At 45.0% G+C, this 21,377-nt stretch overlaps 2 protein-coding genes across 2 annotated transcripts; both read right to left on the minus strand.

Moving 5' to 3' along the window:
- Window positions 1-8,921: 8,921 nt before the first annotated feature.
- snx18a (sorting nexin 18a) lies at window positions 8,922-18,837 on the minus strand. The gene is made up of 2 exons (XM_067228002.1): window positions 16,997-18,837; window positions 8,922-10,676 (listed from the first exon to the last, which is right to left on the minus strand). The coding sequence occupies exons 1-2, from the start codon at window positions 18,504-18,506 to the stop codon at window positions 10,423-10,425; spliced, it is 1,764 nt and encodes a 587-aa protein (XP_067084103.1). The 5' UTR covers window positions 18,507-18,837; the 3' UTR covers window positions 8,922-10,422.
- A 498-nt stretch (window positions 18,838-19,335) lies between these two features.
- On the minus strand, window positions 19,336-19,958 carry hspb3 (heat shock protein, alpha-crystallin-related, b3). Its single transcript, XM_067228007.1, has one exon. The coding sequence runs from the start codon at window positions 19,906-19,908 to the stop codon at window positions 19,486-19,488; it is 423 nt and encodes a 140-aa protein (XP_067084108.1). The 5' UTR covers window positions 19,909-19,958; the 3' UTR covers window positions 19,336-19,485.
- Window positions 19,959-21,377: the final 1,419 nt, after the last annotated feature.

Below are 21,377 nucleotides of genomic sequence, written 5' to 3' on the forward strand. Positions count from 1 at the left end.
GGAAAAAAAGCGTGTCATGTGCGACCTATAGTTCCAAACGTTGTATATTTCAACCTTCAAACCCATTCATTTTCAGTGTTTCTGAAGCAAGTTAGCTGGTAAATTGATAAAATTACTGTTTTTTTTCATATGTTTTCAACACATTAGTGGACCTCTTATCAATTGTTATTATTAGTATTAGTAGTTTATATAGCCAGCTTTAATTAAAGTTTATCGTAAGATAAAATATTTTTCTATGGCTCTGAGTTCACCCGCGTTGTCTTATTGGAGCGATTTGGGCGCATGCTTAGCTCTCAGGGCCAAGAAAAAGACTGCATGCATTTGCCGTTACTACCACAACATTCAGCCTCCTCTCGTAGGCTTGCAGTTGGTGACCCGGTTAGAAAATATTTTCATCACTTTAAAGTTTTTTTTGACAATAACTCACCATCTCCCATTAACACCCACAACATTTTTACCCCTCACCACTGAAAAGCACAGGCTCGCTCTCACCGTCCACAGAATTGTCAGCAGAGATTTTTAATCTGTCACCACATAGAGCCGTCGTATTTGTCATCTTTCGGGAACAGGATTAGTTGTTCACTAGGCCCTTTATATCGGTTAAAGGAATGTTTAGCTTTCCAGTACATTTATAGTCAATATTTCAACAATACAAGTTCTCAAATGGACTTTTATGTTCCCATAAATAAAGGCTGACGTGTCCAGTATTTTCTGTTTTTCAGACCATTACTAAATGAGTCTATGGTTACATTTAGGTCTTATAACTTCATCCTTCCAACACCACACCCACCCTCTGGACTCCTGTAAAAGCAGTCAACTCCCAGAAGATCATTGATTGGCTGCACTGCAGAAGCCGTCGATACATCCTGACCCAGTGGGGCCATAAAGGTCAGACTGGACGTCATAGCAGACGTCCAGTCTGACGCAAAGATGTGGAACCTTCCACACACACACACACACACAGGCAACCATGCACACACTTCCACACACAGATACACACGCACACATACACCCACGCACAGGGGGTTCTCCATTACTGTAAATTACAAAAACACTCATTTTAGTTCACACTGTGAATCTTGAATCGGTGTGTGGTTGGATGAAACTCACAGAGCCACAGCGTGGTGTTGTGAAACCAGTGAAGCATGTTAGCTAGTAAATCATTGCGGGGACTTTAGTGGTGAGGTGGGTACTGAGAGAGGTCACTGGCTGGACGTCAGATGTGTGTGTGTGAGTTAGGGGGCGTCATTCCAGAAAGCCCTTAGGCAGCACTTTTTCTCTGATTGGCTGACTACACAGTCTCACTACAGACACAACCATTAGCTAGATTGTGTGATGAAATATATAATATTATTAGCACACCCCACAGTACGTGGTCACTGTACGTTGACAGTTAAATTACTGAATCTTGAGTCGTCTGAGGTCTAAAGTTTCCCAGAGAATTCACTTCAGAGTAAAGACTATTTAAACTTGTTGACGTTGAAAGAAGTCATGTGAGCTTGAATCATGCTTGTTGTAAGCAGTTGACTCAGCAACTGGGGTGAAATTCATTTGAAGAAGAAAAATAATCTGTCTCACATCCTCATACAAACCACAATGATGCTGTCACTGGTGTGTACAGAGGAGCCAAGTACAGAACAGTCACATGACCAGAAGACTGATTGTTCAACAGGAACTGAATGAGCAGGAAACAGTTCAGAAACCTGCAGAGTGGTGTAACAGTTATCAAAGAGAACGGGTTTCTCTGATGTGAGAAAAGATGAAAACAATGTCTTTCCCCAGCTGTTGTTGTTTGTTTGTTGTAATTAGAGCTATAAATGAAATTCTGGTGGGAGAGAACACAGGCTCTGAGACACAAAGACCAAACCAAATGAGTGTGTGTGTGTTCATCCCTGTGTGTGTGTGTGTTCATCCCTGTGTGTGTGTGTGTGTGTGTTGGGAGGCAGCCAGAGGGGGGCGTGGGGTAGTCAGCGTTTTTCAGACAACATGAATGAGGCCCCACCAGAGAGCTTCCTGTGCAAGAGGGGCTATAAAAACAAAAAGAGGCTCAAGAATGCCTACTGCTCCCACATTCCTGCCCCTCCTGCCAGGTACAGCTCTCCTCCACCCGAGAGGAGGTCTGGAGAGATCAGCGCTCGGGGTCCAACGCTTGTCAGTGGATCAAAATGCAACCGTGACTGAAGAAGGAATGCTTGAGACTGATAATTTTCACATATATGGGTGACTTGAAGTTGTGGTTTTCTTCAATGTGATAATGATTTTACTGTAACTGCAGTCAGTAGGTGCAGAAGACCTAAACATTCCTTACAAATACAAAAACAAGTGTAGTGGAGGGGGAATGCAGATTGAACATATTATGTCCCGGGTGAGAAAGAACCTGCTCCATCCATGTTGTCTCCCAATTGTTCGGCTAACTTTGTATGCGAATTAACAGCAGCCTTGGCCTGAACAAACGAGAAAAGACCAATATGAGGATTAGCATTAGCTAGCAATTAGAAGCTGATGTTCCATGTGCAGGATACCTTATTATACAGTACAGTTGTGTTTTCAGACCTGCATCAGGTTCTTAAAGAAGGATCTGTTTGTAATCAGATTTCTTTAGATATGTTATAGTTTAGTAAGACAGAGGCTAGTCAGAGAACCGGAAATGAGAATACGCGGATGGCCGCGCCCATCGTGACTTCCGGAATAACCAAGTGAAAGGAATACTATACAGTGACAGCATACATGTCCGTAAAGTTTGCATCATGTATCTGATTCTTATCGGACTTTAACCCCATTCTGCCACTGCAATGCCTTAGCTTACACGCTGGCGACCATATAAGTCTATGCTCGCGACTGGTTGTCGCAAAGTATGATGTATACAGCTAGTTGCAAGCGTGCACGACATATATGTCGCTAGGCACTTTAAATGCAGACGCTGAACATTACGTGTTAGTGAAAACATTCAGATTCTGTTACAATAATCCTAAAATAGCAAGTTTTTGCATCCTTGCTCTATAAAACCAAGCAACAACACAACTTTATAAGGTCACTTTTGCTGTATCAAACGCGTCTCTCCTCTCCTACAAACCAAGTCAACATTGCATCATGTTCTTATCAATGGTCATGAGGTCATTGCATTATTTGGTGGGCTGTGGGAGGGTGTATCTGGTTTGAACCATGTCTCTTGTTCTGTGGTGAGAGGAGTCTCAGAGAGAGGGCTGGGTCAGGCCCACTCACCCAGCTACACTCACGCCCTCTTGGGGATTACCAGTCTGGTTTGCTTAATGATGCATTGCCACTTCCCGCTAAACCCCAGAACAACTAGAAACTATTGTAAATGATCAAAGATAACAGTAGAAAATGTTTTGATTTGTTGGACAGGAATAGTGATTAGCTCCCCTTTTTTTTATACTTTTATATTTCGGAGTAAACTACTCCCTGGTCATAGAACTATTCTGAGCATGTCCCCGATGTTGAAGCACAGATTTGATGTCTACAGTCTGAAGAGAAGGGGCATTATCGACGCCATGCTCTCCTATCTGTCGTCTCTGTGCAGTCTCTAACCATGCAGCCCTCATCCTAACAGGAATACCAGAGAGCTCGCATGAACAGAAACGGTGAAAATAACAGTGGAGCAGAGAACAGCAGGGACAATCTGCAGGTAACTGGACCCCGACACAAAGGAAGCAGAACATGGAGTAGTTCCTGCTCCTGACACGATTACTGGACACAATAAACACACAATTTAAATGTGTTCCATAGAAGCACTATCAGAAACTGGTAGAGCGTGTTGTGGTTTCCATGGTAAAGAGGACACGTGTCCGAGGACAGCCCGTCACACATCTTATGAATCACAGTGGAAACCAGATCACCGCTCACGGTTTTCACCGAGAAATCAACGCAGTGTAATGAGACGGCAAACAATTCACACACAATACCTTCAGCGGGAGGCTAGGATTATAGGATTACCTGGAAGCGCACCTTGACAACAGCAGGGTTCTCACTAAGGGACTTCACCAGACGGTGTTTGGTTTGGACTCTTAACAAAAACCAAGTTTCAGTGGGAGAGGTTTGGGGCTTTCCCAGAAAAGTTGAGCTCCGCGCCCAAGGACAGAGCCCTCCAGACCCTTCCTGCCTATGCTCTCTCAGGCAGCCTGGCCTGTCCTCCTGTCTCGGCCCATGCTCTCTCAGGGAGCCCAGCTTGTCCTCCTGTCTAGGCCCATGCTCTCTCAGGGAGCTTGGCCTGTCCTCCTGTCTCGGCCCATGCTCTCTCAGGGAGCCCAGCTTGTCGTCAGGGGCCCGCAAGACTCCCAGACGTAATTGAAAACAGGCAGGATCTGCTGAGCAAAGACAAACCCAGCACATTCCGAGAGCGTGAACTTGAGTGCACGTGGGTTGAGAAGTGAGGTTTTTCCCCTCTGTAGAGGAAAGACACAAGGAAAAAGACGTTTTGTGCCGACGTCGTCGTTTGGCTGATGTTGTAAGATTTTATCAGTTGCAGAGGCCTTGCTGTGTATACACAGTGTGTGAATACACTGTTAGCCCTGTAAGCGGGGAATTCAATTTCAGCTCAATCCTTGGACACAGAGTCACAATGTGCAAGCACTTAAATGATTAAACCTTTAAGCTGGTAAAAGTGTTGAACACATGCATATAGGAGTGTACTTGCACACAAGTATATTCAGTAGAGACTGTCAGAACCTTTCATTTATATGACGTTAGTATATCATTGTTTGGCCATGGGGCCTTGAAATGCCCTTCACTGGTCTGTGAATCAAACTGATATTAGTATGAATTGATATCCTGGGATCAGTAGTTCACACTTAGTCACAGAAAGACACATCCTCCCAACCAATTTCTGTGTAGTTTCACACTCTATCTTTCAGCGACGCCAGAAGAATGTGAAGTAAGAAATGCAGGTTCTCTTCCTCCACCAGTCACATGGAACCGGGGAGCCATTATCAACTTGGGCAATGACAGGAAACGGTGGCCAGACGAATACAATGGCATCTTGTGTGAAATGACCACAGCCGGTTGGCATGAGGGCAAAGCAGAACTCACTCTTGTTGCAAAATAAGTCATTAGCCAACGTGAACTTGTCATAGGAGCAGTTTCTGAGGGCTGAGAGTTTGTGTAGGGTTCTATGAGATATAAGAGACTGAGGTGAAAGAGATATGTCATGGTAGTACTGGTTGTACTTGCTTTCTAGAAAAGCAGGCCTGCTCAATCTATTTCTTTAAACCACCCAAGACACAAACATGCGTGAAACTAAATGTTTTCAAGGCGTTTTTGCCTTTGGCTCAAGGAACCACCATTGAATGTGAGGGTGGGACAGGAATTCCATGTTATCTGAGTTTGGATCTTGAGACTCTAATTCAATCATTATGAAAACAGCACTGTAAAAAAAAACATGCTCGCTGCCAGCTTATAAGATGAATGTTTTTTCGAGGGAAGTTTATCTGCTAACCTTCTTTTATTGTAGTTAACGGTATTTGTTGGTATTAAACCTACAGATATTAATAAATACCACGTGTAATTAAGAGTCACTGTATAACCTAAGAGACAAACCAAAGATTTCCACTGCAAACTATCACATGTTCTCCTGTTGCAGAATGAAGAGAACATCTGGACCAGAATCCGGGCCAAGAGCCATAAGGAAAATCCATACCTATTGGTCATCTCTAGTACTGACAACAGAAGTACTACAGACTTTCTGGGAAATGTGGTGTGGAAACCAGGGTACTTTAAAAGATGGAAAGACAAACAGAGACAATCCGCTATGGAGCAGCGACGACAACTGAAAGGTCTGTTTTAACTGTTTCCACTTAAACTCCTCAGTATCTCAATCTAGCGCTGGAACTACGATGCAAACCATCGTAGTTAAAAGTTGCCTTTTAGAGGAGACTTTGTGAATGGAATCACTGTTCCCCACTTGTTATCCTCCTCAAGAGTCTCTTCCTCCTCGACAGTTGCATTTAGTCTGATTTGTCTTCCTGCTGACGAGGGGCATCTGGAAGGCATTTCCTGAAAGGCACTTTCAAGCTGACAGTGCGACACACTTTCTATCTGTGACTGTGGAATGTGCTCAGATGTGTATTGACAGTGTCCTGTCACAAGATACAACCCCTCCTTCTCCTCCCCCTCCTTCTCCTCCTCCCCCTCCTTCTCCTCCTCCTCCTCCCCCTCCTCCTCCTTCTCCTCATCCTCCTCCCAAACACTGGAGTGTGAATTGTGTGGTCCCAGCACCTTTATATAACCAAATGGATTTCAAAGCTAAGTTTGGCGCTGGTTTAACATGAATAAATTGGGTTAACTGCTGTATTATTGAACAGAGTTGGCGGGAAGAGATGGTGCTAAAAGGGAAACACCCGTTTCCCAAGGCGTCGATTGTGCTGACGGAGAGACAGCGTGAATGGTACTGTGCTGAGGGTGGAGAGAGAGAGAGTGTGTGTAGAGCTGCTGTCCATCCATACATTTACATTACATTTACTCATTTAGCAGACGCTCTTATCCAGAGCGACTTGCAGTAAGTACAGGGACATTCCCCCCGAGGCAAGTAGGGTAAAGGGCCTTGCCCAAGGACACAACGTCATTTGGCGTGGACGGTAATCGAACCAACAACCTTCTGATTAATAGCCCGACTCCCTAACCGCTCAGCCACCTGACCCCCTGCATCCATAGCAGGGGACTAGAGTTGTGTGCTGGAGGAGTCAGCGGGAGAGTAGGAAGAGAGGGAGGTGGAACAGAGGAGGAAGAGAGGGAGGTGGAACAGAGGAGGAAGAGAGGGAGGTGGAACAGAGGAGGAAGAGAGGGAGGTGGAACAGAGGAGGAAGAGAGGGAGGTGGAACAGAGGAGGAAGAGAGGGAGGTGGAACAGAGTAGGAAGAGAGGGAGGTGGAACAGAGGAGGAAGAGAGGGAGGTGGAACAGAGGAGGAAGAGAGGGAGGTGGAACAGAGTAGGAAGAGAGGGAGGTGGAACAGAGGAGGAAGAGAGGGAGGTGGAACAGAGGAGGAAGAGAGGGAGGTGGAAAAGAGGAGGAAGAGAGGGAGGTGGAACAGAGTAGGAAGAGAGGGAGGTGGAACAGAGGAGGAAGAGAGGGAGGTGGAACAGAGTAGGAAGAGAGGGAGGTGGAACAGAGGAGGAAGAGAGGGAGGTGGAACAGAGGAGGAAGAGAGGGAGGTGGAACAGAGGAGGAAGAGAGGGAGGTGTAACAGAGGAGGAAGAGAGGGAGGTGGAACAGAGGAGGAAGAGAGGGAGGTGGAACAGAGTAGGAAGAGAGGGAGGTGGAACAGAGGAGGAAGAGAGGGAGGTGGAACAGAGGAGGAAGAGAGGGAGGTGGAACAGAGGAGGAAGAGAGGGAGGTGGAACATAGGAGGAAGAGAGGGAGGTTGAACAGAGGAGGAAGAGAGGGAGGTTGAACACAGGAGGAAGAGAAGGAGGGATGAGAGATAGAAGAGGAAGAGAGGCAGAAGGATGAGCGGGAGGAGGGAGGGACGTGGAAGAAGAGAGGGAGATAAGAGGAATAACCGTCCGGTAAACGGGGCTCCAGATAGAACGATGACAACAGCATCTGCCACCCCCCGGGGCTCTCATTAACTAAACATGAATAATTGAAAGAGATGCGTTTAATGAACGGAAGTACTCTTGTCGCTCAGTTAAGGACTTCCTCGGTTTTACATTACATTTAGTCATTTAGCAGACGCTCTTATCCAGAGCGACTTACAGTAAGTACAGGGACATTCCCCCCGAAGCAAGTAGGGTGAAGTGCCTTGCCCAAGGACACAACGTCATTTGGCACGGCTGGGAATCGAACTGGCAACCTTCAATTTACTAGCCCGACTCCCTCACCGCTCAGCCATCTGACTCAAGCTGGATCAAGCTGAACACCAGCTTCCTCTGTACGCAATCGAAGGGAACTCTGTTTCCAGACTGTTTGCGCTTGTCAAGTTAAGAATGCAACGGCAAACAGCACATCCTGTAAGCGATGAAATCGACGATAAAGAAAGTCTTGTCAGGTTGTTAAACATAGAGGAAGGCATTTTCATAGCTACCACCAGCTGAGTCCAACTGGTGCTGAGAGGAGAGACTCTCAGATCAAATTTCCGCTGGTCTCTCCTGGCTTGACCCACCCTGCCACCACCATGTCCTGACATCCTTCACGCCTCAGCTCCATGCCAGGAACAACAGACGCCCTCTCTCCCCAGAGTCAAGATGGTGCTGTTTGTCCTTGACAGCACCTAATCTGTCACAGACCAGCCAGAGTTCCAGTGAAGCAAACACGTTGAGTTATATGTTAATAACCTGATGCTACACTGTTCATATTTGGACTCAGGTCATGTGTAAATATCATGATCTTGTTGGTCATGGGGTTATAATCATATATAGGAAAAACATATCGTCATATTGTCTGCAGCTGGTAAAAATATATATATTTACCCTTTGTTGCTCAGTGTTTGTCTTCTTCTCTGGTGTTCGAACCACGGCTCAGACGACCCAGATGGTTGTCTCATCACCAGCGCTGCCTGGTGTGAAGGGAACCGCAGTTCCAGGTCACTGGCACGCCAGGCCAGTCTTCACCCAGGGAGGCCTCACCAGAGCCAGCCTGACCCTGGGGCCAGCCTGGGCTGACTCTGGCTCTGCTAACCTGCACAATCACAGGCCCTGGGGCAACCTGGTAGCTCACTGGGTAAGTGTGTGTATCATGTAAGCTGATCCTTACTGTGCTGGCCTGGTTTTGAATGTGGCCTGCTGCATGCCTCTCTCTCTATCTTTTCAACATACTTACAATATTGTTAATTTTTTACAAACCCAATCCAAAAAATCTGATTTGTTGGCTTACACCATTTTACAATTGAATGCTAACTATTGTCTTACATTAGCAACAAATTACATACAGTACTATATAGATATTACAAACGACAACAATAGCACAAATGTAAAGTGTGTAACCAATTTATTGATTAGGCTACTTCTCCTGTTATATTGTGCAATAAGCAACTGAACCAAACGTAAAGCGTTCTATAGAATGGTAGTGACACAAAAATCACAGAAAGACGGAAATCCATGGAGGAGTGTGTTTTGGTTCTCCACTCGGTTCATAATGTTCCTGGACTTCAAAAGTAGAATTATCCGAACAGCTGGATCCCAAACTGCACCATCGACTGCATTAAAAAAACAGGCAAGGCCGGTGACAGTTGGGGGGGGGGGACCAAATCTCACTGTAAGGTTTTTGGAAAAGTTGGCAGCCCTGCAACCACCTAACTAAAATCAACCTGCACCGTGCGCAAAAATATCGACATCTTCTTAAAAACTATTTGTAATTTCAGGAAACTTCAACGTCTATTTCAGTAACTCCGGTGCTTTCTCCAGGCTTCGGTCCTTTAGAGCGTGTCAGTCAAGTCCTGTCCTCCGTACTGAATCCTGTAGTTGGAACATTTTAGTACTAATCCTACAATAGAGAGCGTTTTTTCCTTGCTTCTGTGCGTATCAAAGCCCCAAAATCTGTCTTAACCCGGGAAGAAAGATGCCGTTGGAGCATCGCGAAGGGCGACGGCATTTCTTCCTCTCCATCTAGCGATGCAAACCAACTCTCAGCTCACGGGTCAGAAACTGCAGTTGAATACTGCAAAATCGTGCTTCGTAAAAACATGAGTGAATATATTTATACATTTATATATAGAAACCTTTTATATATATATATGTTATAAAACAAAAAATGACCAGAGAGACATAATCAGAAGGCACAGGACAGTGGTGACGGCTGCGGTAACCATCCCTGCTGCTAGGATTGGCCTTGTTAAGATTGGGAGATATTAGTCTAGTCGGTTTCATCAAGGCAGTGTGTAAACAACTAAACAGCGCTAACGATAGTACATTAGCTACAACAACCCATCCTTCAAAGTCACTTGTGTTAAAAAACATTTGATTAAAACAGTTTGAAAAAGGCTACACCATACCTCAAGCAGCAAAGGTAAATATCAGGTGTACACTGTGAACATTGTTCTCTCTTGGTCAAGAAATAAGATTAGAGTACATGTTTCCACTCACTTCCTGGACTATGCCTACTGACCTAAGCAGTGTTTACACTGTTGGCTGCCTTTATCACATCAGATTTCAAGTGAAGGCATAATGACCATGAATATTCCGGTAAGAACATCCGTCTAATATTTAGCACAATGACTTCCCCTCTTCTGTCACCGCACACCTTGTAAAAACAGAAACCCTCTGGTCATATTAAGACAGCAGCCAGTAGGAGTCTGTGCCCTAAGCTCCAGGTGGACTCTGTGTTGCTCTTGCGGGGATGGCAGTGTTAGAGAACGTCCACCAAGGCTTAGCTGACTGACAGGAGCAGGTCTGAGAGAGGAGGAGGGGGGGAGGTGTTCGGTCACCGGCAGGTCCACCAGACACAGGCTCGACGCGTGGAGGCTCGAGGCGTTCCTATGCGTTGTCGTACTTCTGTAGGGCTTCCTCCAGCTTCCCCGTGATCTTCTGGAAGAATCCGATCTGCTGCTGAAGGTGGTGCTGCATCTGGGCCTTGTAGTCGCGCACGCGGATCTGGTGGAAGTGCTGGATCTCGGCCAGCGTGGCGAAGGAGATGATGTTGCAGCGCTCGCTGACACCCTCCGCTTGGGGGGAGTCCATCTTGCCCTCCTCCACGTGCTTCTGGCTCTCCTTCACCTTCGTCAGCGCTCCTGTCAGGGGGGGGAACAAATTTACATGAGCCTTATATAGACCTAAACCCATGGTGTGTTTTCAGATGTACTTTAAAACAACTTAATTAAAATACTTATTATTACCGAGCAGTAATGAAAGTCGGGAACGTTTTATATAGAAGCCATAAGTGACGGTGGTTAGAATCTCTCTGAACCACAGGAACTCATGTGAAGCACTTTGGTTCCCAGGATTCCAAGCTGTCCTCATTTTTCTCCTCCCACTTGTAGCTAAACAAAACGTACCCACACCCCCCCACCTAAAAAAAAGTAGAAAAAAAAACTAAAAGTAGCAGCTGCATCCCAAAAATGTGGTGGGAGGGATATCTAACCACAAATAATAAACTGGGTTGCCTTAATACTTAATCAGCAAGTGAACACAGCCTTTGTTCAGAACAGATCATTCTTATCGAAGTTACACAGAAACTGCTGAACATCTGTGTTTTCTAGAGAATCAAAACTATGTGGACGTCTCTGTAAGTTGGTTCTGAGTCACATTCAGTGTTGTCAGATACAGCGGTTACCCAAAACACCATCTTACATTTACATTTAGTCATTTAGCAGACGCTCTTATCCAGAGCGACTTAAAGTAAGTACAGGGACATTCCCCCGAGGCAAGTAGGGTGAAGTGCATTGCCCAAGGACACAACGTCATTTGTCACGGCCGGGGAATCGAACCGGCAACCTTCTGATTACTAGCCCGATACCCTAACTGCTCAGCCACCTGACTCCCTCGTCTTGCTTAGGATGACCTGTCTGCAAAGACCACATTCCAGCTCTCTATCGCTACAAGGTATGCTGACTTTTCAACATATTTCCGTTATTTCTTTCAAAGACAGGAAGCCCTGTGTGTCGCATACACCCTTCACAGCATCTTGCAGATGCTGGTTCTCACCCAACCTGTTTCACGTCTATCCTCGTTGCATGTTGCTAAGATAAGCAAGACATGTGATGAGATTTCTCTACTTCTGATGAGAACTGCCTGATAATGGTCACATAGACGTTCTGGTTGAACGGGAATCAGGAGAGAACTAGACCAAAGTAGGCTTGATAAAATCCACTTACAACACAGATATAGATGGTTCAATACAACCATTCAAATCTAGGAGCTGGAAACTAGCTTCAGTTCGATTCAGGGCCGGAGGTGCTATCCTAGCTCATTAGTTTCCATCAATAAGCTGGCAGTGTTGACTGTGGCCTGGATAAGTGTGGCTGTTGAAAGAACCCTCCTGTAGTCAGGAGGTGAGGACAGCACGGCACCTCCCCTTGGTGAGGGAAAGGCAAACCTATCTTCACCTTCAAGGTGTTAAGGAGATATTTTGGTCCCCATTTGACAGTTTTGACAATTTGAAGATATCTTTTTTGTATGGGAGAGGAAGTTCAGTTCACGATCCAGGAGGATCTCTGGCGTCTCTGAAGTAGCAGATCAATGGATCTATTAAAGCTGTTTTATTAGCTGGTTCCGGAACATCTCTCTCTAGCCTCACACTGCATCTAAAAATTCTGCCTGCTTTCAGAACGAGCAGCCAGCAGGAGTGGAGAGAGGCTGAGTCTAGTGCACACAGCCCTGGGAAAACCATGCTGACTCTCCCTAAAAGAGGAGCCCTTCTCCCCCATCCCCCAAAAATCTGCACAATCTGCCTCCTGGCAGTGTCTCCCTCTGCTGAGGGTTAACCTAGATCTGGAAACCTCTCTAACACACAACAAAGGAGAGAGAGAGAGAGAGAGAGAGAGAGAGAGAGAGAGAGAGAGACAGAGAGAGAGAGAGAGAGAGAGAGAGAGAGCTGACATCCGTTTCCTAGACCACAGTCATTCTAAAAGGTGCTCCACCATGTCATAGGTCTAGCCTTTCCTCTCATGTAAACACATGCAAACCACCCCAGCTGGAAACACTGATTACAATGGAAATATTGCCTACTTCAGGTTTCCTTACAAACACACACCTACCTAATGTAGAACCAAACAGCACCCATCACAGAGCCCATAACAGCATTATATATTACACCAGATGTACCCACTGTGGAGCGATCCGATTTCACACTCCCTGCTTTACTCTGTGCATCTTTACCAACAATAGTGAATAATGTGAATGGAAATGTCATTGTAAATAAGTCTTTGCGCATCCTCAAACAATTCAAAAGATGCTTAGGCATCCGAAACATCTCTATCTACTCTTCCATAACAAATAATCATCTTTTCCAGCCATCTCTGTTGGACAATGGCTTCCAGATCTGGCGTGATAAAGGTATACATAGCATAAGGGACCTATATTTTGAAAACACTTTTGCCAGCTTTGAACAGCTGTCCGCAAAATATGGACAGACAAATGCTAATTTCTTTCGCTAATTAAAAATCAGAGATTTTGTGCGTAAGAAATTTCCTAACTTTCCAAACCTCCCTCCCTTATCCTGCTTGGACTCTTTGTTAAAGGTTAATTTGTTAAAAGGAGTTAGAGTATAAATTATTTATGCAGAGATCATGAACATACTTAATTCCTCTGTATCTCAAATAAGGGAGGAATGGGTTAATGATATTGGGGTAACACTTTCTGATGTAGAATGGGAGATGGCTCTTTTCAGGGTACATGCCTCGTCTATTTGCTCAAAACATGCCTTAATACAGTTTAAAGTCTTGCACCGTCTACACTATTCAAAAGTTAAACTTGCAAGAATATTTCCAGATATAAACCCTGTTTGTGACAGATGCAAACAGGCCACTGCGACCAACGGCCATATGTTATGGTCTTGCTCAAAACTCACTGAGTTCTGGGATTCTTATTTCAAAACAATTTCCCAAATATATAATTATCATATTCAGCCTTCTTCTGAAACTGCCATCTTTGGTATCACACCGTGTTCAGAGGACTCCGATCCGCCAGCAAACCTACAACGGGTCAGTGCTTTCTCCTCATTGTTGGCTAAGCGTGCCATTCTTTTTAAATGGAAAGATTAGAAGCCTCCAACACATAATCAATGGATCAGAGACATGATGCAAAACATAAAACTAGAACAAATAAGATGTACACTGAATGGCTCAATGAATACATTTCGTAAAACATGGGATCCTTTTATACAACATGTAAATATGTTACCTGGCCTAGACCTGTAAATATATATTGTATTATATATTGTCACTGTAGTATATCTTGTCACTATTGATCTGTCCTACTATGTTGTCTGTAAATTGTTTAAAAATCCATAAATTAAGTGTAAAAAACAAACAAAAAAACAACCTTAGCTAAGCGGCTAACTGATGGTTAACAGTGCTGCAGAGAGGAAAGAGGATGTGTCCTTCCCCTTCTACAGACACTAGCTCAGCAACACTGTCACCAGGTGTCCAACAGCCAGGCCAGAGGGCTGTCCTCTGGAGTCTTTCCCACCAGGTGTCCAACAGCCAGGCCAGAGGGCTGTCCTCTGGAGTCTTTCCCACCAGGTGTCCAACAGCCAGGCCAGAGGGCTGTCCTCTGGAGTCTTTCCCACCAGGGAGACAGACAGCTCGCCTTGGGACGCCCCCATAGCGCTCGCTCTCTCTCTCTCTCTCTCTCTCTCTCTCTCTCTCTCTCTCTCTCTCTCTCTCTCTCTCTCTCTCTCTCTCTCTCTCTCTCTCTCTCTCTCTCTCTCTCTCTCTCTCTCTCTCTCTCTCTCTCTCTCTCTCTCTCTCTCTCTCTCTCTCTCTCTCTCTCTCTCTCTCTCTCTCTCTCTCTCTCCTGTCACACTTCACTTATAAACTGTGTAATTAAGCATGAAAAAATGCCAAACAAAACAATTCTTAATAAAAAATACAAGGCTGAGAGGAGGAGGGCAGCATTGCTGTTGGATGTGAGTGGATTGTTACTTAACCCTGGTTACACAAAGTAGCAGTGAGCCTGAACTAGTAACTAACTACCCGACTAGTGTTTCCCCTTCCTGGTCCGTCTACATACTGGGGGTTTAAATATCTGCAAAAACCACCTAAAGTAAGTGTAATACACACAAATACAGGTGTGACTACAATGATAGTCTTGTGAAAAACACTGTAGTTATTATTATCAACAATGACCATCCTTGTGTTTTGCTGTATTTCACACAAGGGATTATCTTATGTGTTTATTACCCTTCCATAGAGATATAAATCAAAAAGGAAATATAATTTGTATGTAACATTAGAAAGTTCAGATATTTGATCTATGATGAAGCCATGAGCCAACTGTCAACCCCTCGCTCGTTCAACACGGCCCCTGGTGGCCCCTGATCGACACGGATGGTCAGAGTCCCTCTCAGGGGAGGGTCAAATTACCGCCCATCATTACCATGACGACAAACAGAAACCTGCCTGTCTGGTGAGTTCTGTGTTTAGACGGATGAACAGATCCAGGATCTGTTCCTGTCATGCGTCGGGTGTTAAAACCAGGATGAAACACATCCTTTACACACACGTGTAAAGGATGTGTTTCTGATCAGGGCCCGTCGACAGGAACAGGGTGAAACGAGACAACATTGTAAAGGATGTTGTGGGGTTCAGAAGACGCTGGCACCAAACCACTGATTGCTTAGTCCCCTACATTTGACCTACTTATGCACTGTGTCTGATACCAGTTTGGTTTGCTAGTACTCGTGTATGAGAGAGGCATAGCTAATGATTGAACACCTAGCCTGTAATAAGTCAGCAGCTGTCCAACTTACACAGCATCCCATTTACAGACACCGGCAAACCAAAGACAATAAATGATGCATTATGATAATGTATTCACTTGGCAGACGCTTATTCCCAAAGCGATGTACAAGGGGGGATTTTAACCTCTTAATCTACAGGCAAATGTTCTACCCCTGAGCTATTCCCACTCCCGATAGGTAGAATGGACAAGATGTCAAATAACCTCCTAGCTCTTGTACCCTCAGTGGGACGTGATAATCTTTTACAGCTGTAGTTACATCAAGGTATGTCAAAACAAGGAAAAGGCCAGCGCATGTGGGAATGCCCAGGCCATGCGGATGAGCAGCAGATGAACAGATTCAGACGGACGGAAGCGGGACAAGTGGGGTCTCCCTGAAGGAGGAGACAATAGTCTGACTTGTGTCAAATATTCTGAACTTCCGTCGGGAGCTTCTGCAGCGCTTCCCGCCCGCAGGGTCGCTGGGTCTGAAAGCTAACACGGCTGTTGACCTCAAGTCCTTAAGTTTATTATGTTAAAACAGTATTTCCCTGCTATTCGTGAATTCGTGGACATCAAAAATGTATCCAGTGGCATCCCCCTTAGCCTAATTCTGGAATCCTCTAAATGACCTCAGGCTGAAAACAACGTCAATCCAATAAGGTGGACTGGAGGGACATAATGCATGGATTGAGCATTAATCCGCTTCATCCTTTAATCTAGCCTGACTGCAGCATCCTATGGCAGGTACTAGTTGGTCAAGGCCTCCGTTATATTGTGTATGAAAGGAGACCCCTGTACACCCTGAGAAAAGGGAAGTGCATTCAAACATTGAAATGTGATAAGATAATAGTTTGCTCTTGTATCGAGGGCTCGTGTTAAAATTAGGCTTGTGTGCGTGGAGTTATGGAGTGGTGCTAGACTGATAAATAAGGAAGAACCAAGTTCCCTAAATAAAGCATTTCCGCTGACACAATCGAACAGTTACATTTGTATGTACTGTAAACAGAAGAGGTTCACCCGCACTATCACGACCTGACATTTGGAAACAATGCAGTGATTATCGTGGCCCTTGTGGGACAAACAAAGGCATGAGCTCTGTGTGGGAGAGAGGAGAGTAAATCAGTTACCAATGCTGCCGTAGAGCGGTTTACACTACAGCTCACACTGTCGTTGACAGTCTTTGCTGGCAACAAGTGGGACATTCTCAGTTTCTCATGCAGCCTGTCTGATTGGACACCAGATGGAAAAACATACAGTGTGACCCAGTTGCCCCGCCCATGTGACTTTGCAGTCAAATGAAAACAGGGTGTGAGGCAGTGGTCAATTTCCAAACGCAAACACGGCCTGCTTGTCTCTAAGACAAACCTGCCGTGACTAATGGGGATGAAGACATAGTGATTTCGCCAGCACACTATGTTCACCGACCTGTATTGACAAAGTGCTGTGACTGTATTTGTATCTTAGTCAATCTTCCAACCTGAGTATTAGAGCATAGGCTGTATATTCTGGCAGGCCACTGTTTAAATATAGGCTAAGTTAATGCAAATGAGTTTATTATCATTCCAGGCCTATTTCATCAATCACGATGAGTGAGTTCATCCATGAATGTTATCTCACACTGATTTCCCTAACAGAGGTGCCTGTGGAGTAGAAAATCTAAAATTATTACCTTTCTGAACATGGATGATATCTGGGTAGTTTGCTAGATGTCCTTGGTACAGTGCTAACAGATCCATCACAGGGTCAAGGTCATGCTTTGGTTGCTCTGCAAAGTACTCTCCGATGGACTCGTAAGCCTCCCCGGTGAAAGAGATCGCCTGGTTCAAACCGACAGAATACGGCTGCTGGTCCATTTCGAAGGCTTGACTGAGGACTTTAAACGACTGGCCAACTTTCTGGTATTCCTTCTTAAATCCCGTGATCTGCTTTCGGGCGAATTCGTTGATGGTGGCGTTGACTTGCAAAACGCTGTCGTCCATCTTTTTCGTGAACACCTTGAAGCCGTCGATTTTGCTCTCGACTTCCTGCAGGTCGAGAGGGACTACCGGGGGGCTGATGGTCAGGAAGAAATTGGCCCCCACCATCTCATCCTTCTCCGCCTTCCGTTTCCCCTGCTTCCAGGCTTTCTCGTCAGTGCTACTGCAGGTTAGGAAGTGTTGGAAAACATCACACTTGGACAAAACTGGGTGGCTGGTCATGTGGTTCATCCACCACGTTAGACCCTTTCTCCTTTTGGAAATGAAGTCTTCCTCAAAGCGGCCAGTGGCTTGTTTCTCTGGGATGTGTGGTACTGAGATGACGGGGAACTTCTCGACCAACCTGGCGTAGAGCCAGTCGAAATGCTTATACCTTCTGTTCACCTGAGTTTGCGTGTGGCTCGGCGTCAGCTTGTAGGCAATGTAACTTTTCATACCTTTGAATTTGGTCTGTTTGGTTGGGTCGTCTATTGTGCACCCGAAAGGGTACGGGTTCTCCTGCCACTCTGGGCCGTATTGACCCAGCACGACACAAATCTTGTCTCCGTCCTTCACAAACCCCGCAGCCTCCCCGAGGACGAACGCCTCCCCCCCAGACTTCACAAATGTTGAAAACCTATTCAGATTTCTACTGACGGTTGCGGAGCTTTTGGCATGTTGAGCGTTACCACCTCGTAACACCGAAGATGTTGACACCCTGTACGTAGACGGTCCATTGCCATCGATATCTTGGTAATGTCCACCACCAACGCCCGGCTCGTCTGCTACAGTTGAGCTATCGTCCCAGTCATCATCCCAATCGTCGTCGCTCCCTTGACTCGCCTGATAGCTGTGCTGCTGTTGCACCGAGGGAGCGTAAGTGTTACACGCCGGTGCGGATGATTTGATGTTCTCAACTTGATTCTTAGTTTTAAACGGTGCGTCAAATCCTCCGGTTGGAATATTGGCGTAACGGGATCCCTGGCTAACGTCTCCAGATGTGCTGTTGTTGTTCAACGTGGAAGCGGTGTCGTCCTTCAGAACCTCAACGTAAGACGCAGGGAACAATCCGCGCTCCCCTTTGCTGTTTGATCCCTCTAACCAGCCTTCAATGTCCTGTTCGCTGTACAGAGTCACAATTTCATTTTCCTTCACTGATATCTCCCCGGGGTTTTCAGAGTTAAAGTCATACAAAGCCCTCGCTTTAAGCGCCATACTTAACATCAACTGGGACGGGATAGCGCCAAATCAACTCGCCAGCCAGCAAACTCTAGCGGGCAGTCTGGACAGTCTAACCAAACTACTGGAAATCCCTGTTTGTAGTTCAGAAGGCCCACTGTGAACGAAAAAATATCTTACATTTACTCCAAGGGGTTCTTACAAAAAGACGCTTTCCAGCTTCATAAAACGGCAATGAACTATGTACATGTCCAAATATTCCTCCGTAAAGTTGAAGCGCCTGTAGCGGCTGTGCTCCAGCCCGTGTCATCGCTAACTCCTCGCTCTCTCAACAACCACACGTAGTCAGTCTGAATAATCGAGGGAGGAGCACCAGCTTTTCAGGCTGCGTAAATCAAGCCTGGTGTTGTCTTGTCTGATATGATGTGTTTTTAAATGTAGCCTAAATTAATTTACGAGTAGACTGGGCTACTATCTAAATAAATACCAATTTTATTAGCCTAATGTGGATGTAGCATTCTAATACATAATCACAAACTAGTTTTGGTTTGATTATTCATGTCATAGTTTACTGGCGTAAACGAGATAGCTTCATGTGTTTTAATAGGCAAATTTCGGCTGTTTTTTCCTACATTTTTCGAAAACATTCTTTAAACATTAGCTATTCTTCTAACTGCTTGTGCTCAGTGCGTGCCCTAACTTTTAAGGCATGTCAGTTCTCAAATTATAAACTGCATCTGTTTGGTTTTTAAATTTCAGACTTCAAAGTCAGTCAAGCAATCTTTCATAGTTTTTTAGTAGGCCTATTTCAATTTTGATGGGAAAAAATATTTAAAAATGAAGTAAAAAAGAGTCGTCTGTCATCATAGGCAAAAACAATTCAAAAGACTTTAATCAATAGTAGGCTTTAGGCAGTAGAGGATCAACCATAACAAAAGAATTGTAACATTCAGTCAGAGAATCATCATCGTTTGACCTGGTCCTTAGTCGTATCCACACCCATCCTACACAGGAATAGGGCTCCTTACTGGGACACTTCCACCCGCTCTTTGGACTCCACCACCAGGATCCCATCCTGACATAGAATTGCCCTCAAATCCCCCGCCCGCTGCAGCGTCTCAGGAAGGGGATACTGTCGAATAAAACTACGAGAAACAAAACCATGTTCGTCCATTCTGGCTCCGTGCTGGGCCTTGACCAACAGCCAGCCCTCAAACACCTGAATCAGAACATCCTCGGGTCTGAACTGTGAGACGTCAAGGAGCACTTGGTAAACAGGCGCTGTTCTCTGCCGGTTGCGGTCGAGTGGTTCTGAGTTAATGTCCGGGACAGCGGGGCCTGGTAGTGCGAACAGGTGGTGGTCCTCCACGAAATCATCCAGGTCACCTTCTTCAAAATGTTTCTGATAGCGCACAGGACAGCTCACCCAGTGTGTCACGGCCTCCATGGCTGCGTCCTGTCAGACGGTTCTGGCGTCGCTGTGGTGGACCGAGACTGTCAATGCGATGAAGTCAACAGGACCTATATTAAGGACAGCGTTACCCAGGGGGCTGTGTGTGTGGAAATAGAAGTCTGTTTTTAGAGCTTGCCACGGTGCAGGATAAGATAGCATGAACACAAGGGAAGCCCTTGTCTTGGCAAGACATGTTTTTTGTGATAGAAACAGTGAGTGTTACACGAAACTGAGAAACTGCAAATGTGGCTTGTGTGACATTTCTGATTCGTTGATCCATTTGTGTTGCAAAAGTGAGTAACATGGTCCTAAAACAATCCAATTGGAACGTTAGGCTGAATATGATTAAACACGTAGGCTATGTTTTCAATATAATACGTTGCATTATAAACAGCATCATAGCGTGTTTTCTGTGTTGGATAAGTAATTTTGGAGAACTGTTGGCCATGTGTAGCCTACGTTCAAGTATCGCAATGACAAAAACAATATCAAGTGTAGATAAAACATACTCTGGTGGATCCTGCCCCCTTGTGGCGAGAGTGATCAGGCTTCTGATGACGGCTGTTTTATGGCACATAATATTTGAGGCTTCAGAAGTTTATTTATAGCTCAGAAGCTGCACCAGTCATAACTAATCAAGGTTATCATTTGTTTCATATGGATCAATGGATATAGAGTATTATCACGACAGCGAATTTGCGCTTAAGAACTTTAAAAAGAAAACTGTGATTTCTTCACCACCCACATATTCAGTTGAGAGACTCTTCATTTATAGCACACAACATACATTATTGAACACGGCTGGCGGCTTCAGGGAGTGAATTATACTTCAGCATTCAGTCTGCATAAAATTATAATGGGACACGTGATTCCTTCCTCTCTCATCATTACATTTCATGTAAGGCTCTCAGAAAGGCCGTGAAGTGGAAACCTATATACCCAGTGATCGAGTCTGTAGCTTAAGATAGATAATGACGTTTAAGAATCTGCCTGCGGGCTGTGAAATGTAGCATGCTAAGTGGTAGACTCTTTCAAGGCCGAGCAATGATGTTGTAATAGAACTTGTTATCTCATGATAATGTTGTTATGTCTTTAAACAGCTCTTTGAAGTATTACACAGATAGATGTAGTCAAAACCGGGAATGGTGTTGAAAAAATAATTTATATTATATATACATAGACAGGCCTATTTTTTCAGTCACAGATGCAATGAGATGTACAGTAGCTTATTGATGCCCATTTATGAAACTTTCCTTTCATAAATCTTACTAAATTGTACCGGCAACTGACTCAAATGTTCACCATATTCTTTATTCAACATATATCGTAGCAACCTTTGAAGAGCATACCTCCCTAAATTACGGAGGCGTTCCCTTTACCGAATGAAAATAGGACCATGTGTTTGGTCAGCTGATCATGTTACGTACAGAAAAGCTATGAATGACGTAGCGTTGTAGTTTCCT

Source organism: Osmerus mordax, chromosome 24, assembly GCF_038355195.1.
Source record: "Osmerus mordax isolate fOsmMor3 chromosome 24, fOsmMor3.pri, whole genome shotgun sequence".
NCBI lineage: Eukaryota > Metazoa > Chordata > Actinopteri > Osmeriformes > Osmeridae > Osmerus > Osmerus mordax.